Here is a 20,023-nt window from a genome sequence, read left to right on the forward strand (position 1 = left end):
GTTGCCGGAGTGGCAACATTATATCTACACCCCTTGAGACTTAATCTCAGCACGCGCGTGTCTTTTGACGGTGCCCAAATTACTGACTGACCGCTGCTTTAGCTGTAATTCACATTACGGTGCCTGGTGCCCTCAACATTTCTGCACCATGTAAAGTGGATCTGTCACGATCTGTTCCTGCTGGTGACATTTGTGAACTGTCGCATGGACTTACACTGTTCACCAGCGGATGTCCCCTCTCACATCAATTTTTGCAATTCTCCTGAAGTTCCCTCTGCCCACCAGCAGAGGTCTCTGTACTCAAGAACTGTGTTTCTGCAGCCTTTGAAGATGTCACATGACCTTCCTGCACAGTATATAAGTTCAGCTCCAACAGAACACCTTTGGTATCATAAAAGGTTTGAAGCACAAAATGATCTAACCAATAACTTTGCAAAAAAGAATATGAATTGGTACAAAAAAGATCAATTTATTAGTACAAAAATTTGAATATATGACATAAGCCCGGATGCAATCGCAGCAGATCAACCCCCTACACACACAATAAAACTCTAAAAACAATCAAGGAGTATGGGCTCACTAAATATATGACGTCATAAAGGTGAGATAGCCATGGCAGCACTTAAACAGAGATTTGTACCTCACGGACTCCTAGAATGCACAAAGTCCTTTAGGAAGCGTGTGTAAAGATCATATGTGTCATGGAAGATTCAAGTGCAGGTCCATTCAACAAGGTCAAAATTATATCCAATTGTCCCACATAATGGTGAAGGTTCCTTGCGACTATTCTCCTATTGGAGGCATGTAGTGATACAAAGTCCCATTCGCAGACTCAAAGCATAGTAGTATTCCTTACTCATGCAAGGCATAGGGTTAGTCAGCAAGCGAAATGCAGGCAAGTGATGAACAGTCACCACCAAGCTATAAATGCAGGGACAGGTTGCACAAACACGGAATGAGCACTGTTCATGAGCATGTGTCAATCGCATTACCTGCCCCTGGATATATCCATGCACGTTTGGATCAGCACGCTGTTTGTGTCCGGGGGAAGTTCCCGTGTGATGTTGCCATATGGTCCTCCGCTGTTTGGGAGCCAAGGAATCAATGCCAGTTCAGCAACTGACTCCACTAGCGTATACACTGTGGGCTGTGAGCGGCGAGGAATCAAAATGTCCACCGGCAAGCCTGTGTGGCTCAGAAGCCGGGCCTCGCACGCTGTCCAATGCGTATGACGTCAGAGCCTCCTAACTCCGCCCACCGACCGGTTTCGCGCATGCGCGCTTCATCAGGGTGTGGCAACATTATATCTACACCCCTTGAGACTTAATCTCAGCACGCGCGTGTCTTTTGACGGTGCCCAAATTACTGACTGACCGCTGCTTTAGCTGTAATTCACATTACGGTGCCTGGTGCCCTCAACATTTCTGCACCATGTAAAGTGGATCTGTCATGATCTGTTCCTGCTGGTGACATTTGTGAACTGTCGCATGGACTTACACTGTTCACCAGCGGATGTCCCCTCTCACATCAATTTTTGCAATTCTCCTGAAGTTCCCTCTGCCCACCAGCAGAGGTCTCTGTACTCAAGAACTGTGTTTCTGCAGCCTTTGAAGATGTCACATGACCTTCCTGCACAGTATATAAGTTCAGCTCCAACAGAACACCTTTGGTAGTTCATTGATGTGGATAGCCCTAGAGCCTGTGTTCTGGTCACTACTTCTATACTTGTTATTGGGTCCTTGATTTGTGTTATTGATTCTCGATTCCTGTTACCTGCACCTGTTTGTTTTTCTGATAACTGTTTGCTTGACTTCCCTGTGTATGATATTGGCTTTGCCTGACTATTCTTCTGCTTACCGATTGTATTGCTTGGCATCCTGGTATTTGATCTCGGCTTGTTAACTAACCTATTGCCTGCTACATATGTCTTGTGCTTAACTGTATATTACAGTGTGTGTATATATATCCTACTAATATAATAAATGGGAAAGTTCGGATGTTTGGATGTTTGGATGTTTGTTACTCGATCACGCAAAAACGGCTGATCGGATTTGAATGAAATTTGGCACACACATAGTACATTACCTGGAATAAAGTATAGGATACTTTTTATTCTCATAACCAAAAAGAGACAAATACAAATTTCACTTGAAAATGTAAACTGCAGCCACTCTTACACTGTTACACTGGAGGTGTGTTTAGCTTCTAAGGGTACAATGGTTAATTTGCATATATTCAGCAGTGATGCACTGGGAGACATCTCAAGCTCACTCCAACCTGAATTATCGCAAATTCTTTCTGTTTTAGGAAAGCAAACTTTTGTTTTTCTTAACATCTTAGTAAGGGAGCTTTTAGGACCCTTACACACTCCAATGAGTTCTGGGTCACCATGAGCTTGCTGGTTAGTCTGTACCTCTCGGTGTTACAAGCCCAACTGCATAGAGCCAAATTAATCTATGCCATGCACTGATGAGGATCAAACAATCCAAAACAGTCTGTATGCAGGGGCGTAGCAATAGGGGGTGCAGCAGTAGCAACCGCATCGGGGCCCTTGGGCCAGAGGGGCCCCGAAGGGCCCTCCCTCAACTACAGTATTAGCTCTCTATTGGTCCTGTGCTCATAATAATCACTTCTATAGATACTTTGAATAGTGGTAATCATTAACAAACTGTTTCCCATCCCTTTCTTGCACCTCTGACTCTGTAGTTGCCGTTGGCAGGTTTTGGTGCACCGTATCAATTGCTATGTATAGAGTGCTTGGGGGGCCCCATTGTAAAACTTGCATCGGGGCCCACAGCTCCTTAGCTACGCCACTGTCTGTATGCATGTTGGATTATAATGGCTCTGTACAAATTAACAAACTGACACATCATTGCATTCCAGCAGTTCTGGAAGTGTGTTTAGCTTTTAAGGGTAACAATGGTTAATTTGCATATATTCAACAGTGATGCACTAGGAGACACATTTTAAGCTCACTCTAACCTGAATTATCGCAAATTCTTTCTGTTTTAAGAAAGCAAACTTTTGTTTTTCTTACACTGTTAATGGTAGGGTTCTCAAACTTTGCACAGTTGGTTGATTTTCAAGGGGAATATTTCTGCCTTTCTTGCACTGTTAATGGCACAAGCCTCAAACCTGCCATTCTTGCACTGTTAAAGAGACTCCATAACAAAAATTGCATCCTGTTTTTTTATCATCCTACAAGTTCCAAAAGCTATTCTAATGTGTTCTGGCTTACTGCAGCACTTTCTACTATCACAGTCTCTGTAATAATTCAATGTATCTTTCCCCTGTCAGACTTGTCAGCCTGTGTCTGGAAGGCTGCCAAGTTCTTCAGTGTTGTGGTTCTGCTATGAACTCCCCCTTCCAGGCCCCTCTGTGCACACTTATTTAGATTAGGGCAGCTTCTCTCTTCTCTCTTCTCTTTTACAAGCTGGATAAATCATCCTCTGAGCTGGCTGGGCTTTCACATACTGAAGAATTACAGACAAGGGCAAAGCTGTTTGCAGGAGAAAAACAAGCAGCCTGAAACTTCAGTGCATGAGAGATGCAGGGGGAAAGATACACACAAATGATCTCTTGAGATTCAAAAGGAATGCTGTATACAGCCTGCTTGTGTATGGATATATTTTCTATGTGTGGACATGCTGTACATCAACCTACTTCCTGTTTTGGTGGCCATTTTGTTTGTTTATAAACAAACTTTTTAAAACTGTTTTTAACCACTTTTAATGCGGCGGGGAGCGGCAAAATTGTGACAGAGGGTAATAGGAGATGTCCCCTAACGCACTGGTATGTTTACTTTTGTGCGATTTTAACAATACAGATTTTCTTTAATGGCACAAGCCTCAAACCTGGTATAGTTGATCATTGGGTGACTGGGGTTCAATTTCAGAAAGGGGGTGGAGCCACAAATAGCCAATCAGATTTGTTTCATTCCAATGCAAATTATTGTTGCCAAACACCGCAAAGCTCACAAACTTGGTAATTGAGTAATTGATTAATTGTGTGTTAGGGTTAGGAAAGTGAGCACAGCCAACACCAGTCAAATACATAAGCGGGTAACGCCGGGTCATAAGTGGGCGGAGACAAATACAAATTTTACTGGGAAAATGTAAACAGCAGCCATTCTTACACTGTTAATGGTAGGATTCTCAAACTTTGCACAGTTGGTTACTGGGTGACTGGGATTAATATTCAGGAAAGTGGGTGGAGCCTACAAAAAACAATCAAAAATTACCTATTGATTTTTCAGGGGAATATTTCATTGCTGCCATTCGTGCACTGTTAATGGCACAAGCCTCAAACCTGGTACAGTTGATCATTGCGTGACTGGAGTTTAAATTTATATAAGGGGGTGGAGCCCCAAACAGCCAATATGATTTGTTTCATTTGAATGCAGGTTATTGATGCCAAAGACCGCAAAGCTCACAAACTTATTCATTGAGTAATTGTGTGTTAGGGTTAGGGTTAGGAAAAGTGGGCGCAGCCAACACCAGCCAAATACATAATCGGGCAATGCCGGGACATCAGTAGGCGGAGACAAATACAAATTTCACTGAGAAAATGTAAACTGCAGCAATTCTTACACTATTAATGGTAGGGTTCTCAAACTTTGCACAGTTGGTCACTGGGTGACTGAGATTAATATTCAGAAAAGTAGGTGGAGCCTACAAAAGCCAATCAAAATCCACCTATTAATCTTTAAGGGGAATATTTAATTGATGCCATTATTGCACTGTTAATCACCTGTACCTGGTACAGTTGGCCATTGGGTGATTGGGGTTCAAATTCAGAAAATGGGTGGAGCCACAGCCAATCAGATTTATTTTATTTCAATGCAAATTATTGATGCCAAAGACCACAAAGCTCACAAACTTGGACATTAAGTAATTTTGTGCTAGGGTTAGAAAAAGTGGGCGGAGCCAACACCAGCCAAATACATACCTGGGCAATGCCAAGTCATCAGTGGGCGGAAACAAACACAAATTTCACTGGGAAAATGTAAACTGCAGGCATTTTTACACTATTAATTGTAGGGTTCTAAAACTTTGCACAGTTGGTCACTGGGTGACTGGGATTAATATTCAGAAAAGTGGGTGGAGCCTACAAAAACCCATCACAATTCACCTATTGATTTTCAAGGCAAATATTTAATTGCTGCCATTTTTGCACTGTTAATGGCACAAGCCTCAAACCTGGTACAGTTGACCATTGGGTGACTGGGGTTAAATATTTAGAAAAGGGGTGGGGCCACAAACAGCAAATCAGATGTGTTTCATTTCAATGAAAATTATTCATGCCAAAGACCACAAATCTCACAAACTTGGTCAATGACTATTGACAATTGTGTGTTAGGGTTAGAAAAAGTCGCCACAGCCAACAGCAGCCAACTACATACCCGGGAAACATTAGGACATCAGGGGATGGAGAAAATTACAAATTTCACTGCTAGAATGTAAACTGAAATTTGGCACACACATAGTACATTACCTGGATTAAAGTATAGGATACTTTTTATTTCCATAACCAAAAAGAGACAAATACTGGAAAATATAAACTGCAGCCATTCTTACACTGTTACACTGGAGGTGGGTTTAGCTTCTAAGGGTAGAATGGTTAATTTGCATATATTCAGCAGTGATGCACTGGGAGACTTCTCAAGCTCACTCCAACCTGAATTATCGCAAATTCTTTCTGTTTTAAGAAAGCAAACTTTTATTTTTCTTAACATCTTAGTAAGGGGGCTTTTAGGACCATTGTAGTCCCTTACACACTCCAATGAGTTCTGGGTCACCATGAGCTTGCTGGTTAGTCTGTACCTCTCGGTGTTACAAGCCCTACTGCATAGAGCCAAATTAATCCATGCCATGTACTGATTAGGATCAAACAATCCAAAACAGTCTGTATGCATGTATGCATGGATTATTATGGCTCTGTACAAATTAACAAACTGACACATCATTTCATTCTAGCAGTTTTGGAGGTGTGTTTAGCTCAACAGTGATGCACTGGGAGACATTTTAAGCTCACTCCAACCTGAATTATCACAAATTCTTTCTGTTTTAAGAAAGCAAACTTTTGTTTTTCTTACTCTGTCAATGGCAGTTTTCTTAAACTTTGCACAGTTGGTCACTGGGTGACTGGGATTAATATTCAGAAAAGTGGGTGGAGCCTTCAAAAGCTAATCAAAATTCACCTATTGATTTTCAAAGGAGTGGAGCCACAGCCAATTAGATTTATTTTATTTCAATGCCAATTATTGATGCCAAAGACCGCAAAGCTCACAAACTAGGTCATCGTTGAGTAATTGTGTGTTAGGATTAGAAAAAGTGGGCAGAGGTAACACTAGCCAATTACATACCCGGGCAACGCCGGGCGACCAGCTAGTATATATATAGCTTAGTTAGGGTCCAGGGTTCACTGTGTGCACACTGTATGAATGAATATAAATAATTGGGTTGTTGTATGTCTGATCATAAGACATCCACCTGCAATTGTATTGCCAGTTGTTTGCAATCATATTGCTACTTGTACAGATCACTTGAATACGTCTGTATTGATGTCCATGCACATCCTGCATTCAGTGCAAATCTGCACGCACTGCTCATTACAGGATCCAAGAAACTTTTACTCATTGCATAATTGTGTTCCTTTCATTTAGTTTATAGGGCATTCCTCAAGCCAAATCTTTTTGTTTTAATACTCTAATTCCCTATAAACTAAACAAGCCTCGCCCACAGCTTTTCCAGAGTGCCTTGGCACTCTCAGGCTCATGTAGCAAGGGCTTATGGGAGCTCAATCTGGGCAGGAGTAGGAGGAGGTTACTAGCCAGAGATTTCAGAGGCAGAGGGGAGGAGGAGAGGGGAGTGACGTTTTCACAGGCTTAGGGCTGGAGATACAGATCAACTTGCCTGTGTGTAATATGACAAACAGAACGTGGCCGCTCTCATTGTATCACAAAGAAAAGAGTTTACACAAGCTTCCCTGTGAGTGTTTAGAGTAGCCAGAATCCCACTTCCTCTACAGGAACTTTAGTACAGGGGGAGACAGATTTTTGCCTCCAAGCAAACATTGCCTTGATAAAGGGGTCCTATGTGGCTCCAAAATGTTGGCCATATTATTTTACATGGAATCAATAAAGATTAACTTTGTATGTGCCAGCTCTTCTTTTTGTTGAATACTGCATAGAGGGCGTCATCCTTCTTTTTCAGCTGTTGCACTCCCCTTAAAGACTATGGGTTTGATCCTTTAGTGTGTGAGAGAATACTACAAATCTGGTAATGTGTGCAGTTTCGAGTCAAATAACCGCATGTAATCATGAATCACAAGTCGGTATTTGTGATTAAAAACCAGCCAAATTTAGCGGTTAATAGCAAAGCCCCCTTACATACTAGCAAAAACGAAGCCCCAGGGTACGAAGCCCCACTCGGCCTGGGCTCCGCATTCTGGCTATCCCAGCCTGCATAGGAGACAAGGGGTTAAAGATGCTCGGGAGGGGGGCCCCACATCATTATTTTTTATTATTATTTCTCTTTTTATGTCCCTCTGAACATAAAAAAAAAAGTTTAAAGAAATAGGAAAAGATGCCAGGGATCTTTATGCAGCCATATTGTGGCTGTATAGTGATCCCTGCAAAAGCGTTGTGGCTCCGGATGGGTTTCCAGAGGGTCCGTACGCACTTACGGACCCCCTGGAAACCCAGTCATGAAATTCATTGCTCTTTCTTTTGACATAGGTAAATGTACACTACTATTAGGTTTGCTACAGAAAATGTCATTTACCGTATTTAAATGTATACTTTTTTCCTTTGAAACTTTAAAATCGATTTTCTCAAAAACTATAAGGTCTTTTTGAAAAAAAATTTCCTTTTGTTCCCACTGTTCTTTTCAAAATATCCTTCAATGCTGTTGTTTTTAGCATGTAAGGGGTTTTGCTATTAACCGCTAAATTCTGCGGGTTTTTAATCGCTAATACCGACTCGTTATCCAGAGTCAGGGTCGGACTGGGCCACAGTAGTACAGTTTTTTCCCTCGGTGGGCTCTGCCTCCTTGTCTCTGGTGGGCCCCCCCTCCTTGTCTGACAGAGCTCCAATTGCATCCTGCAGCACAAAAATTCTCTTCTCAGTGCTGTAATCACTCATGCTGAGAGCAGTGGCGTAGCTAAGGAGCTGTAGGCCTCGATGCAAATTTTACAATGGGCCCCCCCCAAGCACTCTATACATAACAATTGATACAACGCACCAAAACCTGGCAACTACAGTGTCCGAGGTGCAAGAAGGGGATGGGAAATAGCTTGTTAATGATTACCACTGTTCAAAGTATCTATAGAAGTGATTATTATGAGCACAGGACCAACAGAGAGGTAATACTGTAGTTGAGGGAGGGCCCTTCAGGGCCCCTTTGGCCCAAGGGCCCCGATGCGGTCGCAACCTCTGCAACCTCTGCGGTCGCAACCTCTGCAAAGTAGGACATTACATTATATTGAAGGAGGGGACTCTATGCAAACTTTTGCTGGGCAGCAGTGTCTCTGAATTACAATTACATGTACATTTGTCCCTGTCCATAATACATCATGACCACACCCACCTTCTGGTGCATGGTCACGCCCCTTTTTTCACTGCAATCATGGGACGTGAGGGCCCCAGGTTGAAATTTCTTTGGTGGGCCCCCAGTGTCCCAGTCCGACCCTGGTTCCAACTATAAGAGAAGCAATGCCACATGCCAACAAGCACAGACTACATAACACACTGGATGTGCCTATCAGAGAGCAGTGACAGAGGGTATGCATGCTATCATCATCAGGCCACATCATATACCAGATAGTCACCTCTGACCCGCTGCTAGATTTGGACTCCATCTGCTCCCTGCTCTGCCGTATGATAGGGGCGTTACTAGGATCTTAAATGATCCGGGACACTTTTGGACACTCCAGCCGAAAAATGGGTGTGGTCATGCACCACGATGTGGGTGTGGTCACGGGTCGAGCCAAATTTACATGAAATTAACAGTGGTCTAAGACTCTAAGTAGCAAAATGTTGGATGAAGCCCCCTCCCCATTAATATAAAAAATAAATTAATTGCTGCATATCACATAAATAGGCAGTGCCACTAAAACACAACTAGGCAGAGTTACCTGGCCGGTGGGCTGGCTTTCTGCTGGGCGGGCTTATCTGCCACCAGATTGTCTGGCAGTCCCCACTGCCCACTGGGGCGTAATTAGAAATCATTGGGCCCCCCTGCAAAACTTTGGATGAGGCCCACTCCTGCCAGCCTGGGGGCAGGGCGCTATACAGAATAGCCTGCTGCACACTGAATAGGGATGGTCTACAAATCTTTGTGTGCAAAACTTTGTATGATTTCTTATCAGTGGCTGAGCAGATGCAGTAAATAGAACAATTGTGCAGAGAGCATAAAGTTTTTATTCCATGCCCTTAGTTGTCTGTCTCTCAGGACAAGGCACCATGTGGCTTCTGGGGCCCCCTGCGGGTGCATCCCTTGCAGGGTCTATTGTTATGCCCCTGCCCCATAGCATTCCCTGACCTTCTAGTGGATCCCCTTCCATGCTCCCACAGGCCTCCCATTGAGAAACCACAACTCCCAGCATGCTCCCATATAACAATTACAGATCATTGCATGCCCCCATAAAGGCATCCCAGTACCCAGCATGGCACCACAGCACCCAACATGCCCCCCATAGAGGCACCACAGCACCCAGTATACCCCCCATTGATGCATCACAGCTCCCAGCATGCCCTCCATTGAGGCACCACAGCTCCCAGTATGCTCCCATAGAGGCTTCACAGCTCTGACTCTGCCTGCGCGACATCCAGGCCCCCCACAAAAGATCCATGGCACGTGCCACTGATCTTTAAGGCTAACAACGCTCCACGTATGACCTCTTCCTTGCTTCACTAGATGTGCGTGGTGAATATGAGGAAAGGTATACAGAGTTCACACATGGTGAATCTGAGTGAGACATCGCTGAAATCTGTCACGGTGCAATGATCATTGCACAAGCCTTAGCTGCGCAGAGGATGACAGGAGTCAGGAGAAGCAGGAAGTAACTCATTGGCTCAATACCCTGCACTCTGTCTGTGTGGCCCAGAAGTGATGACACAGGCTGAAAAGCAGGAGACTTTTATGGATTGCAGGGAGCGGGGCTAAGAATTGAGCGGTGGCAGCCTCTGTGCTACAGAATTTAACGGTCCTGCAGATTTTACCGGCACTTACAGTTTGAAGAGGAGTCGCCTAGGGGGAAATCTCTGCCCCACCTCCAGTCTCCCCTGCATGCCCCCGGGGCCCACCTGCCTCAGCAGGGTCTGCAGGGCCAATAGTTACGCCACTGGTTTATGCCCCCAATGAACGTCAGATGGCTTTTTTATCCAAAATTTTGAATTTACTAGATTATTATTTTTTTTTTATTTTATTATTATTATTATTATTATTATTATTTATATAGCGCCAGCATATTCTGCAGCGCTTTACAAAGCACAATAAGAGAACAAGGGGAACTTAGGTACAACCAAGAAATGTACAGCAGAGTCTCAAGCAGCACAAGTATTGCAACAAAAACAGTAAACATTAGGAGGATGACCCTGCCCTTGGGAGCTTACAATGTAAAGGGTAGTGGGAGCGGAGTACACACAAGCTAACGAGACGTGCGGCAGTGAGCCTTTGCCTCTGATTACATTGTGAACAGATATGTAAATAGGACAAGAAAAATGTTACAAGCTTGTCTGAACAAGTGTTTTTTAAGAGCATGACGTACAGGCTGTGGAAGAGAGTTTCAAATGAGGGATGATGCTCGTGTGAAGTCCTGGATGCGAGCATGAGAGGAGGTGATCAGCTTAAAGGCCAGGAGAATTTCTTGGGAGGAGCAAAGTTTGCGGGAGGGACAGTATCTAGAGATAAGTAAAATGTATGGAGGGGACAACTCGTGGAGGGCTTTGTACGTTAGAGTCAGGAGTTTGAACTGGATCCTCTGGGTAATAGGCAGCCAGTGGAGGGAACGGCACAGTGAGGCTGCATCAGAGGAGTGAGTGGAGATTGGAATTAAGCAGGCAGCTAAATTCAGAAGGGATTGGAGAGTTGCCAGCCTGCTCTTTAGTAGACCACAGAGCAAGGCGTTATGGTAGTCTAGGCGGGAGATGATTAAGGCGTGTACAAGCATTTTGGTGGCCTCTTGTGTAAGGAAGGGATAAAAGGTCTTACTTCTCTCCCCCATTTCTTTCACTACTCTGCACCTCAGGGCATCTGTGGTGGGCCTCATATAGCCCTCTTAAGGGCCCTTTCACACTGGGGTGGTGCAGTGCGGTAAATTAACCACATCGCACCTCAGCCTAATGAAAGTCTATGAGGGAGTTCACAGTCCCCACATTGTGGTGCACTGCACTGGAAGTGCACTATCTAATGCGCATCCATACCTACAATACCGTGCGGCTTCTGCAGCGACATGCAGTGATCTGTGTCAGACCAGAAGTCTATGGTAACGTGTGTGTATTTACAAAAACGTCAGCAGTTTTCAGCATCACGCATGCGCTGAAGTGTATTTTAGCAATACGCTTCTGCACACATCATCGATTGCCCAACAGGAAGTGAGTATCACTGCCTGCTTGGCCAGATGCCAGAATGGGATTACGTAAAAAATGTAAAACTTGCACTATGGCCCACAACTTCTTAGCTACTCCACTGTGCCTTAGTGACTCCTTCCCACAAGTGGGGAGTTACACTGCCCATACTAATTATTAACCAACCATATTATTTCTGACAGAAAACCTGTGACCGGCATGGACTAGCAGAAAAGGGCAGTTGCAACTTACAGTAAATAACATAGTGAACTTTTATAAATCAGCCTTCAAAGTGTAGTAAAAACCTCAGAGATCCAAATACTCACATAAGACAATGAGCAGCAGTCAGGATCCATCTCGAATTAATCAAGGTACCGCCACAGACTTTTGCTACATTTCCTACTGGAGTATATAAAAAAGCCATATATGGCCTTGAATGAGGTATGGCCTCCTTTCCTCCGATGATTTCCATGCACACATCTGAAAAGAATTTACATAGAAGGAAATATAAAAGCCTGTAACGTGGAACAATAGAAAGAAATATGTAACGTTAAAGTATAGCTGAGATGAAAGGATTTTTACTTACCTGGGGCTTTTTCCAGCCCCCTGTAGTCCATCAATTCCAACGATGTTCTCCCAGGTCTCATCCACTATGCTGCTGTCAGTCCCATAAAGGCTTCATCTCTGCTCAGTCATGGACTACTGCAAAATCCCGTGCCACACACACACCCTGATCACACTGGCATTTGTGAAGTCCATAACTGCACTTGTGGAGAACTCAGAAGCATTGGACCAATCAGAGAATGCAGAATTTTTCTGTGAAAAGCAGATAACCGAGCTAACTTTAGGCCAATCACAAGACTTTGAAACTTCCGGATATTCCTGAGTCTTGTGATTGGCCTAAAACTTCTGTGGTATTCTGATTCTGATTCCGGCATTCTCTGATTGGTCCTATACTTACGAATCAACTCGGAAGTAGGTGGTCAATCAGAGAATTCCTAAAATGACACCTCGGAAATTGGAAATCGGCATTAGCTGACATCAGACATTCTGTGGACTGTGGAATTGGAAATCAGCTTTTCCATCCATCTCTAGTCCCAGAGTAGTTCTGAACAGTGCTGGGCCGAAATTACGCATTAGCGTAATTACGCATCGTAATTCACTACAAATGCACCGTAAGCGTTACGTGTAAGGTTACGGTATTACGCGTAATTAATTACGCGTAGACCGTAGGTTACGTTATTACGCGTAACAAATTACGCGTAAGACAGTAAATTCCCATTGAAATTACACAGTCTGCCGTAATCGCGTAATATTACGCTCCCGTATAATATAAAAAAGCCGCCGACTTTAAGGGTTAATAGCAAAGCCCCCTTAAGTGCTAAGAGCCTCAAATTTGGAGAATATATTAAGGAGATCAGAAGGAATAAGAGGGGAAAAAAATGTTTCAAAAAGACCTTATAGTTTTTGAGAAAATCGATGTTAAAGTTTCAAAGGAAAAATATATACATTTAAAAACCCGCCGACTTTAACGATTAATAGCAAAGCCTGCTTAAAATTTAGGAACACCAAATTCACAGGGTATATTAAGGGGATCAGTGGGAATAAGAGGAAAATTTTTTTTCAAAAAGACCTTATAGTTTTTGAGAAAATCGATTTTTAAGTTTCAAGGGCAAAAATGTCTTTTAAATGCGGAAAATGTCAGTTTTTTTTTGCACAGGTAACAATAGTGTTTTATTTTCATAGATTCCCCCAAGTGGGAAGAGTTTTACTTACTTCGTTCTGAGTGTGGGAAATATTAAAAAAAAACGACGTGGGGTCCCCCCTCCCAGACCTCTTTAACCCCTTGTCCCCCATGCAGACTGGGATAGCCAGAATGCGGAGCACCGGCCGCGTGGGGCTCTGCACCCTGACTATACCAGCCCACATGGTCCATGGATTGGGGGGTCTCGGAAGGGGAGGGGCAGCCAAGCTTTCCCCTCCTCCTCCGAGCCCTTGTCCAATCCAAGGACAAGGGGCTCTTCTCCACCTCCGATGGGCGGTGGAGGTGGAGGCCGCAATTTCCTGGGGGGGGGTTCATGGTGGCATCTGGGAGTCCCCTTTAAAAAGGGGTCCCCCAGATGCCCACCCCCCCTCCCAGGAGAAATGAGTATAGAGGTACTTGTACCCCTTACCCATTTCCTTTAAGAGTTAAAAGTAAATAAACACACAAACACATAGAAAAAGTATTTTAATTGAACAAAAAACATAACCACGAAAAAAGTCCTTTAATATTCTTAATTAACCATTAATACTTACCTGTCCCTTTAAAAGCCAGTTCCCACGCAATATCCTCGGAAATATACTAATCAGTTACAATGTAACAAAGTTGTTACAATGTAACAACTTTGTTACTTTGTAACACCACCGCACCCGACGTCACTCGCCGCTCACCCGCCGGCCGCCGCATACACTTACGCTAAGTCCCCGCCGGCTCCCGCCGTCCACCCCGACCACACGTGTCACCCATATACATGCTGGCACCCATGGGTGCCAGCATGTATATAGGTGACATGTGGGAGAGGCGGGGAGGGCAGCGGAGCCGGCGTGGACTTAGCGTCCTAAACCCGACAGAGCTCTGAGCTATATAGCTCAGAGCTCTCGAAAGCATCTTTGTATTTGGGCTCCAAGGAGCCCCATTGGTCCTTAGCAGACCAATGGGGTTCCTTCTGATTTGAAGGAACCCCATTGGTCTGCTAAGGACCAATGGGGCTCCTTGGAGCCCAAATACAAAGATGCTTTAGAGAGCTCTGAGCTATATAGCTCAGAGCTCTGTCGGGTCCGTGCAGCGCAGACGCGTATGCGGCGGCGGCGAGTGACGTCGGGTGCGGCGTAGTTACAATGTAACAAAGTTGTTACATTGTAATAACTTTGTTACATTGTAACTGATAGAACATTTCCGAGGCTATTTCGAGGGATCATTTATTTAAAGGGACAGGTAAGTATTAATGGTTAATTAAGAATATTAAAGGACTTTTTTCGTGGTTATGTTTTTTGTTCAATTAAAATACTTTTTCTATGTGTTTGTGTGTTTATTTACTTTTAACTCCTAAAGGAAATGGGTAAGGGGTACAAGTACCTCTATACTCATTTCTCCTGGGAGGGGGGGTGGGCATCTGGGGGACCCCTTTTTAAAGGGGACTCCCAGATGCCACCATGAACCCCCCCCCCCCCCCCCAGGAAATCGCGGCCTCCACCTCCACCGCCCATCGGAGGTGGAGAAGAGCCCCTTGTCCTTGGATTGGACAAGGGCTCGGAGGGGGAGGGGAAAGCTTGGCTGCCCCTCCCCTTCCGAGACCCCCCAATCCATGGACCATGCGGGCTGGTATAGTCAGGGTGCGGAGCCCCACGCGGCCGGTGCTCCGCATTCTGGCTATCCCAGTCTGCATGGGGGACAAGGGGTTAAAGAGGTCTGGGAGGGGGGACCCCACGTCGTTTTTTTTTTATATTTCCCACACTCAGAACGAAGTAAGTAAAACTCTTCCCACTTGGGGGAATCTATGAAAATAAAACACTATTGTTACCTGTGCAAAAAAAACTGACATTTTCCGCATTTAAAAGACATTTTTGCCCTTGAAACTTAAAAATCGATTTTCTCAAAAACTATAAGGTCTTTTTGAAAAAAAATTTTTCCTCTTATTCCCACTGATCCCCTTAATATATCCTGTGAATTTGGTGTTCCTAAATTTTAAGCAGGCTTTGCTATTAACCGTTAAAGTCGGCGGGTTTTTAAATGTATATATTTTTCCTTTGAAACTTTAACATCGATTTTCTCAAAAACTATAAGGTCTTTTTGAAAAAAAAAATTTTCCTCTTATTCCTTCTGATCTCCTTAATATATTCTCCAAATTTAAGGCTCTTAGCACTTAAGGGGGCTTTGCTATTAACCCTTAAAGTCGGCGGCTACCTAACATTGATCCATGCGTCAACTTTTCCGCTTGGCAGCATGACCTTACGCATTAATTGCTAGTAGGATTTTACGCGTAAGCCTATAACGTAACAACCTGAATTACGGTATTCTTACGCGTAATTGCGTAAGGGCTATGCGTAATTACAAACATATACCGTAATTAAATGTCTACGCCGTAAGCGTAATTCCATAATGCGTAAAAGCGTAAAATTACGCGTAATGATCCGTAAGCGTAGCTTTTTCCATTACGCCCAGCACTAGTTCTGAAGACTCACACATCCCCACTGGGCATGTGGAAATCCGATCCAAGACATCCCCACTGGGCATGTGGAAATCCGATCCAAGCATGTCAAGTATTGTGTTAAACCGTAATTTGGGTAATTTTGGGGTTTCCGTAATTATGGATGCAAATTTTGCTGCTATGACGCAAATTCATAATCTTGTAATTGCCATATACACCGTAATTCGGTATTCCATAAGCGTAATTTCCGTCGTGTGATTTTGCATTCCGCCCCAAATTTGGGGTTTCCGTAATTACGGATGCAAATTTTGCCGCTATGACGCAAATTCATAATATCGTAATTGCCATACAAACCGCATTTCGGTATTCCATAAGCGTAATTTCCGTTGTGTGAGTTTAAATTCCACCCCAAATTTGCGTTTAACGTAATTTCATGTTTTCTATAGAAACAAAGTTATTTGAATTACGAAAATGGACGTAATTTTGTTTCTAATAGTAATTATGCAAATTTAAGTAATTATTTAACTCATGAAAGTCACTCATTGATTGCAATTAATGATTGCAATTACTGATAATGCAAAGGTCCCTGCACGTGCTGTGACTAAATGTATCAGGAGGCTCTACCTCCAGCCAGACAGGTGCTCTTTGTCAAGGTGCACTTAGTGGTCATGCATGCTAAGACACTTCGTTTTGGGCCTTACAATATCTGATAATGCAAAGTTCCCTGCACCTGATGTCACTTTAAATGTATCAGGAGGCTCTAACCTGGAACACAATTTCGAGAACGTGCGAAACACAAAATTCTGATTCGTTTCTATTACGTAATTATGAAAAATTATTGGAATTACGAAATTCTACTTAAACACAAAATTGCAAGTAAATCCACAATATTATGAATTTCTGATTAAGGCCGTAATCTTAATTTCTTGAATTATGCAAAATTCTGCGTAATTTTAATTAAGTCATTACCCTCATCACTAGACAAGTAGTTACTCAGGGACATGAGTAGTTCTGAGGAGCCGTTTAACCCAGCTGCTCAGGACCATTTGCTGCAAGCCTACACACACTACACAGCTGAGTCCTCAAACGGGAAACAGAGAGCACTGCCCTATTGATAAATAGACACAGTGTTACAATCCAATTCAGTTTTTCTCCAGGTTTTCTCATAGGTGATATTTCTAGTTTTTTTCAATAAAATGCCCTTTAAAGGAAACCTGAGATGGCAAGTGAGAGAAAATGTATACATACCTGGGGCTTCCACCAGCCCCTTCCAGGCTGATCGCTCCCTCGCTTTCCTCCATTGCCTCATGTATCTTCTGCACTTGGCTCCAATAAGTCCACCGCTCTGGGGCCAACTGTGCATGTGCAGCCTGGCCGTGAGTACGTCCATAAAGCTCTCATTGCTGAGAGTGTTCTGACACTGTGCAGTACTAGTACGCAGAAGCAGGGCACTCCTGCCCATGGGAGCAGACACGTAGCTATGGGGGGCAAGGGGGACAAATGTCCCTGGGCCCTGGGACTAGAGGGCACTCAGCCGTCATTCTCACAGTCTATCGTGGAGCATCAGTTTTACAACACTGATACTTAGAAGAGACAGCATGGGGGATGGCTATATGCTCCTTCCTCTTCCAACCCCTCCCCTCTGCTTTGCCTGCATGATGATTGGATGAGTCACGCTGGTAAGGGGAGAGAGAGAAAGAAGAGTGGCAGCAGCATTTCATACTATAACAAGGAGCCAGCCTGGGAACAGCAAGAGGATGGGTGAGACTGGGGCTGCTGCCTGCTGCTCTGACTGGGGTCTGAATCTACACAAGGGGCTGAAGGGCTGTCAGTGCCCTACTCCTCTCCTCTGTGCAACCACACTGACAAGCCTGCTGTGTGTGAGACAGGCTCTGAAGGCCTATCCAGGGACGCTGGCAATAGCATACAGGACACACAGGATTGCAAAGCCCAAAGCCCTGGTCACTGGTGGGAGGACTTCCTGACAGGCATTATTTGTACAGTAAATTGATAATTTATTTTGTGTGACCTGCAGTGTAAACATTGTCTTTGTGTAACAATTGGCCACATCCATGCAACCAGCAGCAGTTTACTCATTGCACTACAAGGAATTGTGTGTGCTTTGACCTGCTTGCTGTTTGTCATTTTCATATATATATAAATAAACAGAGCCTGCTACCTGCATGTTTAGTTCTGCTTGCTGCTACACTTGTCTTTCACTTGCTGGGATTGGCTTTTGCCTAAATTCTGATATAGGAAACATCTGACTATAGTAATCTAAGTCCCTGAAACCCAGCCATGTCTCTGTATGAATATATGCACTGTATGGGCGATCCTAATATACATTAGTAATCTCAGGTCCCGTCCATGCCCCTGTATGACTATAGAATGTGTGACCATTGACCAATCCTAAAATAGTAATCTCAGTCCCTGGGTCCCGAAAATTAGTTTGTATAAATATACAATGTATGCCCAATTCTGATATAGTAAATTACTTAGCCCTGTCCCTTGAAGTTCACTATAAAGGGATTGTACTGTATATGGAGCCTGCTGTTATACAGATGGACTATGTATATTTGGCCCCACCCATGACCACACCCAAATTCTGATGCATGACTACGCCGCATGACCACCTGTTGGGGGGCGCTAAGACGGTCTTTGTCCCCAGGCACTTAAAACCCTAGCTACACCTCTGCTTGGGAGCACGATGGGGGAGCTGTGCTTGGCCATGCTGTGTCTGTGCCACCTGGTCCCGACAGGATGACTTACCGGAGCCAATTGCTGAAGATACAGTGGGTGGCGGAGGGTGGCAAGGGAACGATCAGCCTGGAAGCCCCAGGTATGTATACATTTTCTCTTCTGCCCCATCTCAGGTACACTCGAAGCCACTAGCAAGCCAGAATAATTTGACAGTACTTTTTTTTCATCTACTTTTTGGTACATTTTCAGATGAAGAGTTATTTTTAACAGAAGGTAAAAATGATTTCTTAGGAAAAACTTTAGGAGAAAAAGTGAATTGAATAAGGGCCATAAGTTCTCTGATGAATCTTAATTTCATGGTTAGAATTTAATGGTTAGAATATGGCATCAACTTATTTTAGAATACGGCATCAGCAACAATCTATGGATCCACTCTACTATTTAACCACCCTGGCGTTCTATTAAGATCGCCAGGGCGGCTGCGGGAGGGTTTTTTTTAAATAAAAAAAAAACTATTTCATGCAGCCAACTGAAAGTTGGCTGCATGAAAGCCCACTAGAGGGCGCTCCGGAGGCGTTCTTCCGATCGCCTCCGGCGCCCAGAATAAACAAGGAAGGCCGCAATGAGCGGCCTTCCTTGTTTTGCTTACATCGTCGCCATAGCGATGAGCGGAGTGACGTCATGGACGTCAGCCGACGTCCTGACGTCAGACGCCTCCGATCCAGCCCTCAGCGCTGGCCGGAACTTTTTGTTCCGGCTACGCTGGGCTCAGGCGGCTGGGGGGACCCTCTTTTGCCGCTGCTCGCGGCGGATCGCCGCAGAGCGGCGGCGATCAGGCAGCACACGCGGCTGGCAAAGTGCCGGCTGCGTGTGCTGCTCTTTATTTGAAGAAAATCGGCCCAGCAGGGCCTGAGCGGCAGCCTCCGGCGGTGATGGACGAGCTGAGCTCGTCCATACCGCCCGGCTGGTTAACATACAGTGTATAAATCATCTTATCTGAATTTTGTTCCTCCGTTTTTAACTCATTGCCCTTATCTGCTCCGGTATTATTATTATAAAAAGTAGGCATACATATATACTTACATGTATGGATGAGTAAGGTGAATGTTGCAGCAAACAGTGGCAAGAAAACCCTCATGGTGACTGCAGAGTGTTGTCACTTGTGTGGTCAATGCAGAATACAGTGAGAAGTTACAGCAGCTTTTATATTTTTGAAGCAGACCCATAGCTAAAAGCTGTAGAAGTCTGATTGGTGTAGGGTCACCCTGGTCACTGTTATAAGAACACCCTGAGCTCTGCCCCTTAACTTTCATCATATGCTTCTCAATCATTCTCTTGTGTAACACCTTTCTGGTGTTTCCAGTTACTGGTCGTGAAATAAAGTCCACAGCGACAGAATGCTGGAAAACCATGTACTACTTATTATTTTTGTATGTACAAAGTGACAACATCTTCCATGTTGTACAGAGTAATAAATAGTCAATAGTGAGGACCTTAACTGCAAACATAGTTCCTGCATAGTACAATTGTAAATCCAGCCACACAAGTACAAAAATACATTTCA

General features: G+C 44.1%; 1 protein-coding gene across 1 annotated transcript in view; it reads right to left on the minus strand.

The window, feature by feature from the left end:
* The window catches only part of LOC137558562 (mast cell protease 1A-like), a 34,714-nt gene extending 15,084 nt beyond the window's left edge, over positions 1-19,630 (minus strand). Inside the window, exons 1-2 of the mRNA XM_068271751.1 lie at positions 19,543-19,630; positions 11,896-12,049 (exon numbers count right to left, since the gene is read on the minus strand). Of these exons, the coding sequence (XP_068127852.1) occupies positions 11,896-12,049; positions 19,543-19,597 (209 nt within the window). The 5' untranslated portion in view covers positions 19,598-19,630. The remainder of the gene's footprint in view (positions 1-11,895; positions 12,050-19,542) is intronic.
* Positions 19,631-20,023: the final 393 nt, after the last annotated feature.

This window comes from Hyperolius riggenbachi, chromosome 1 (assembly GCF_040937935.1).
Source record: "Hyperolius riggenbachi isolate aHypRig1 chromosome 1, aHypRig1.pri, whole genome shotgun sequence".
NCBI classification, from domain to species: Eukaryota; Metazoa; Chordata; class Amphibia; order Anura; family Hyperoliidae; genus Hyperolius; species Hyperolius riggenbachi.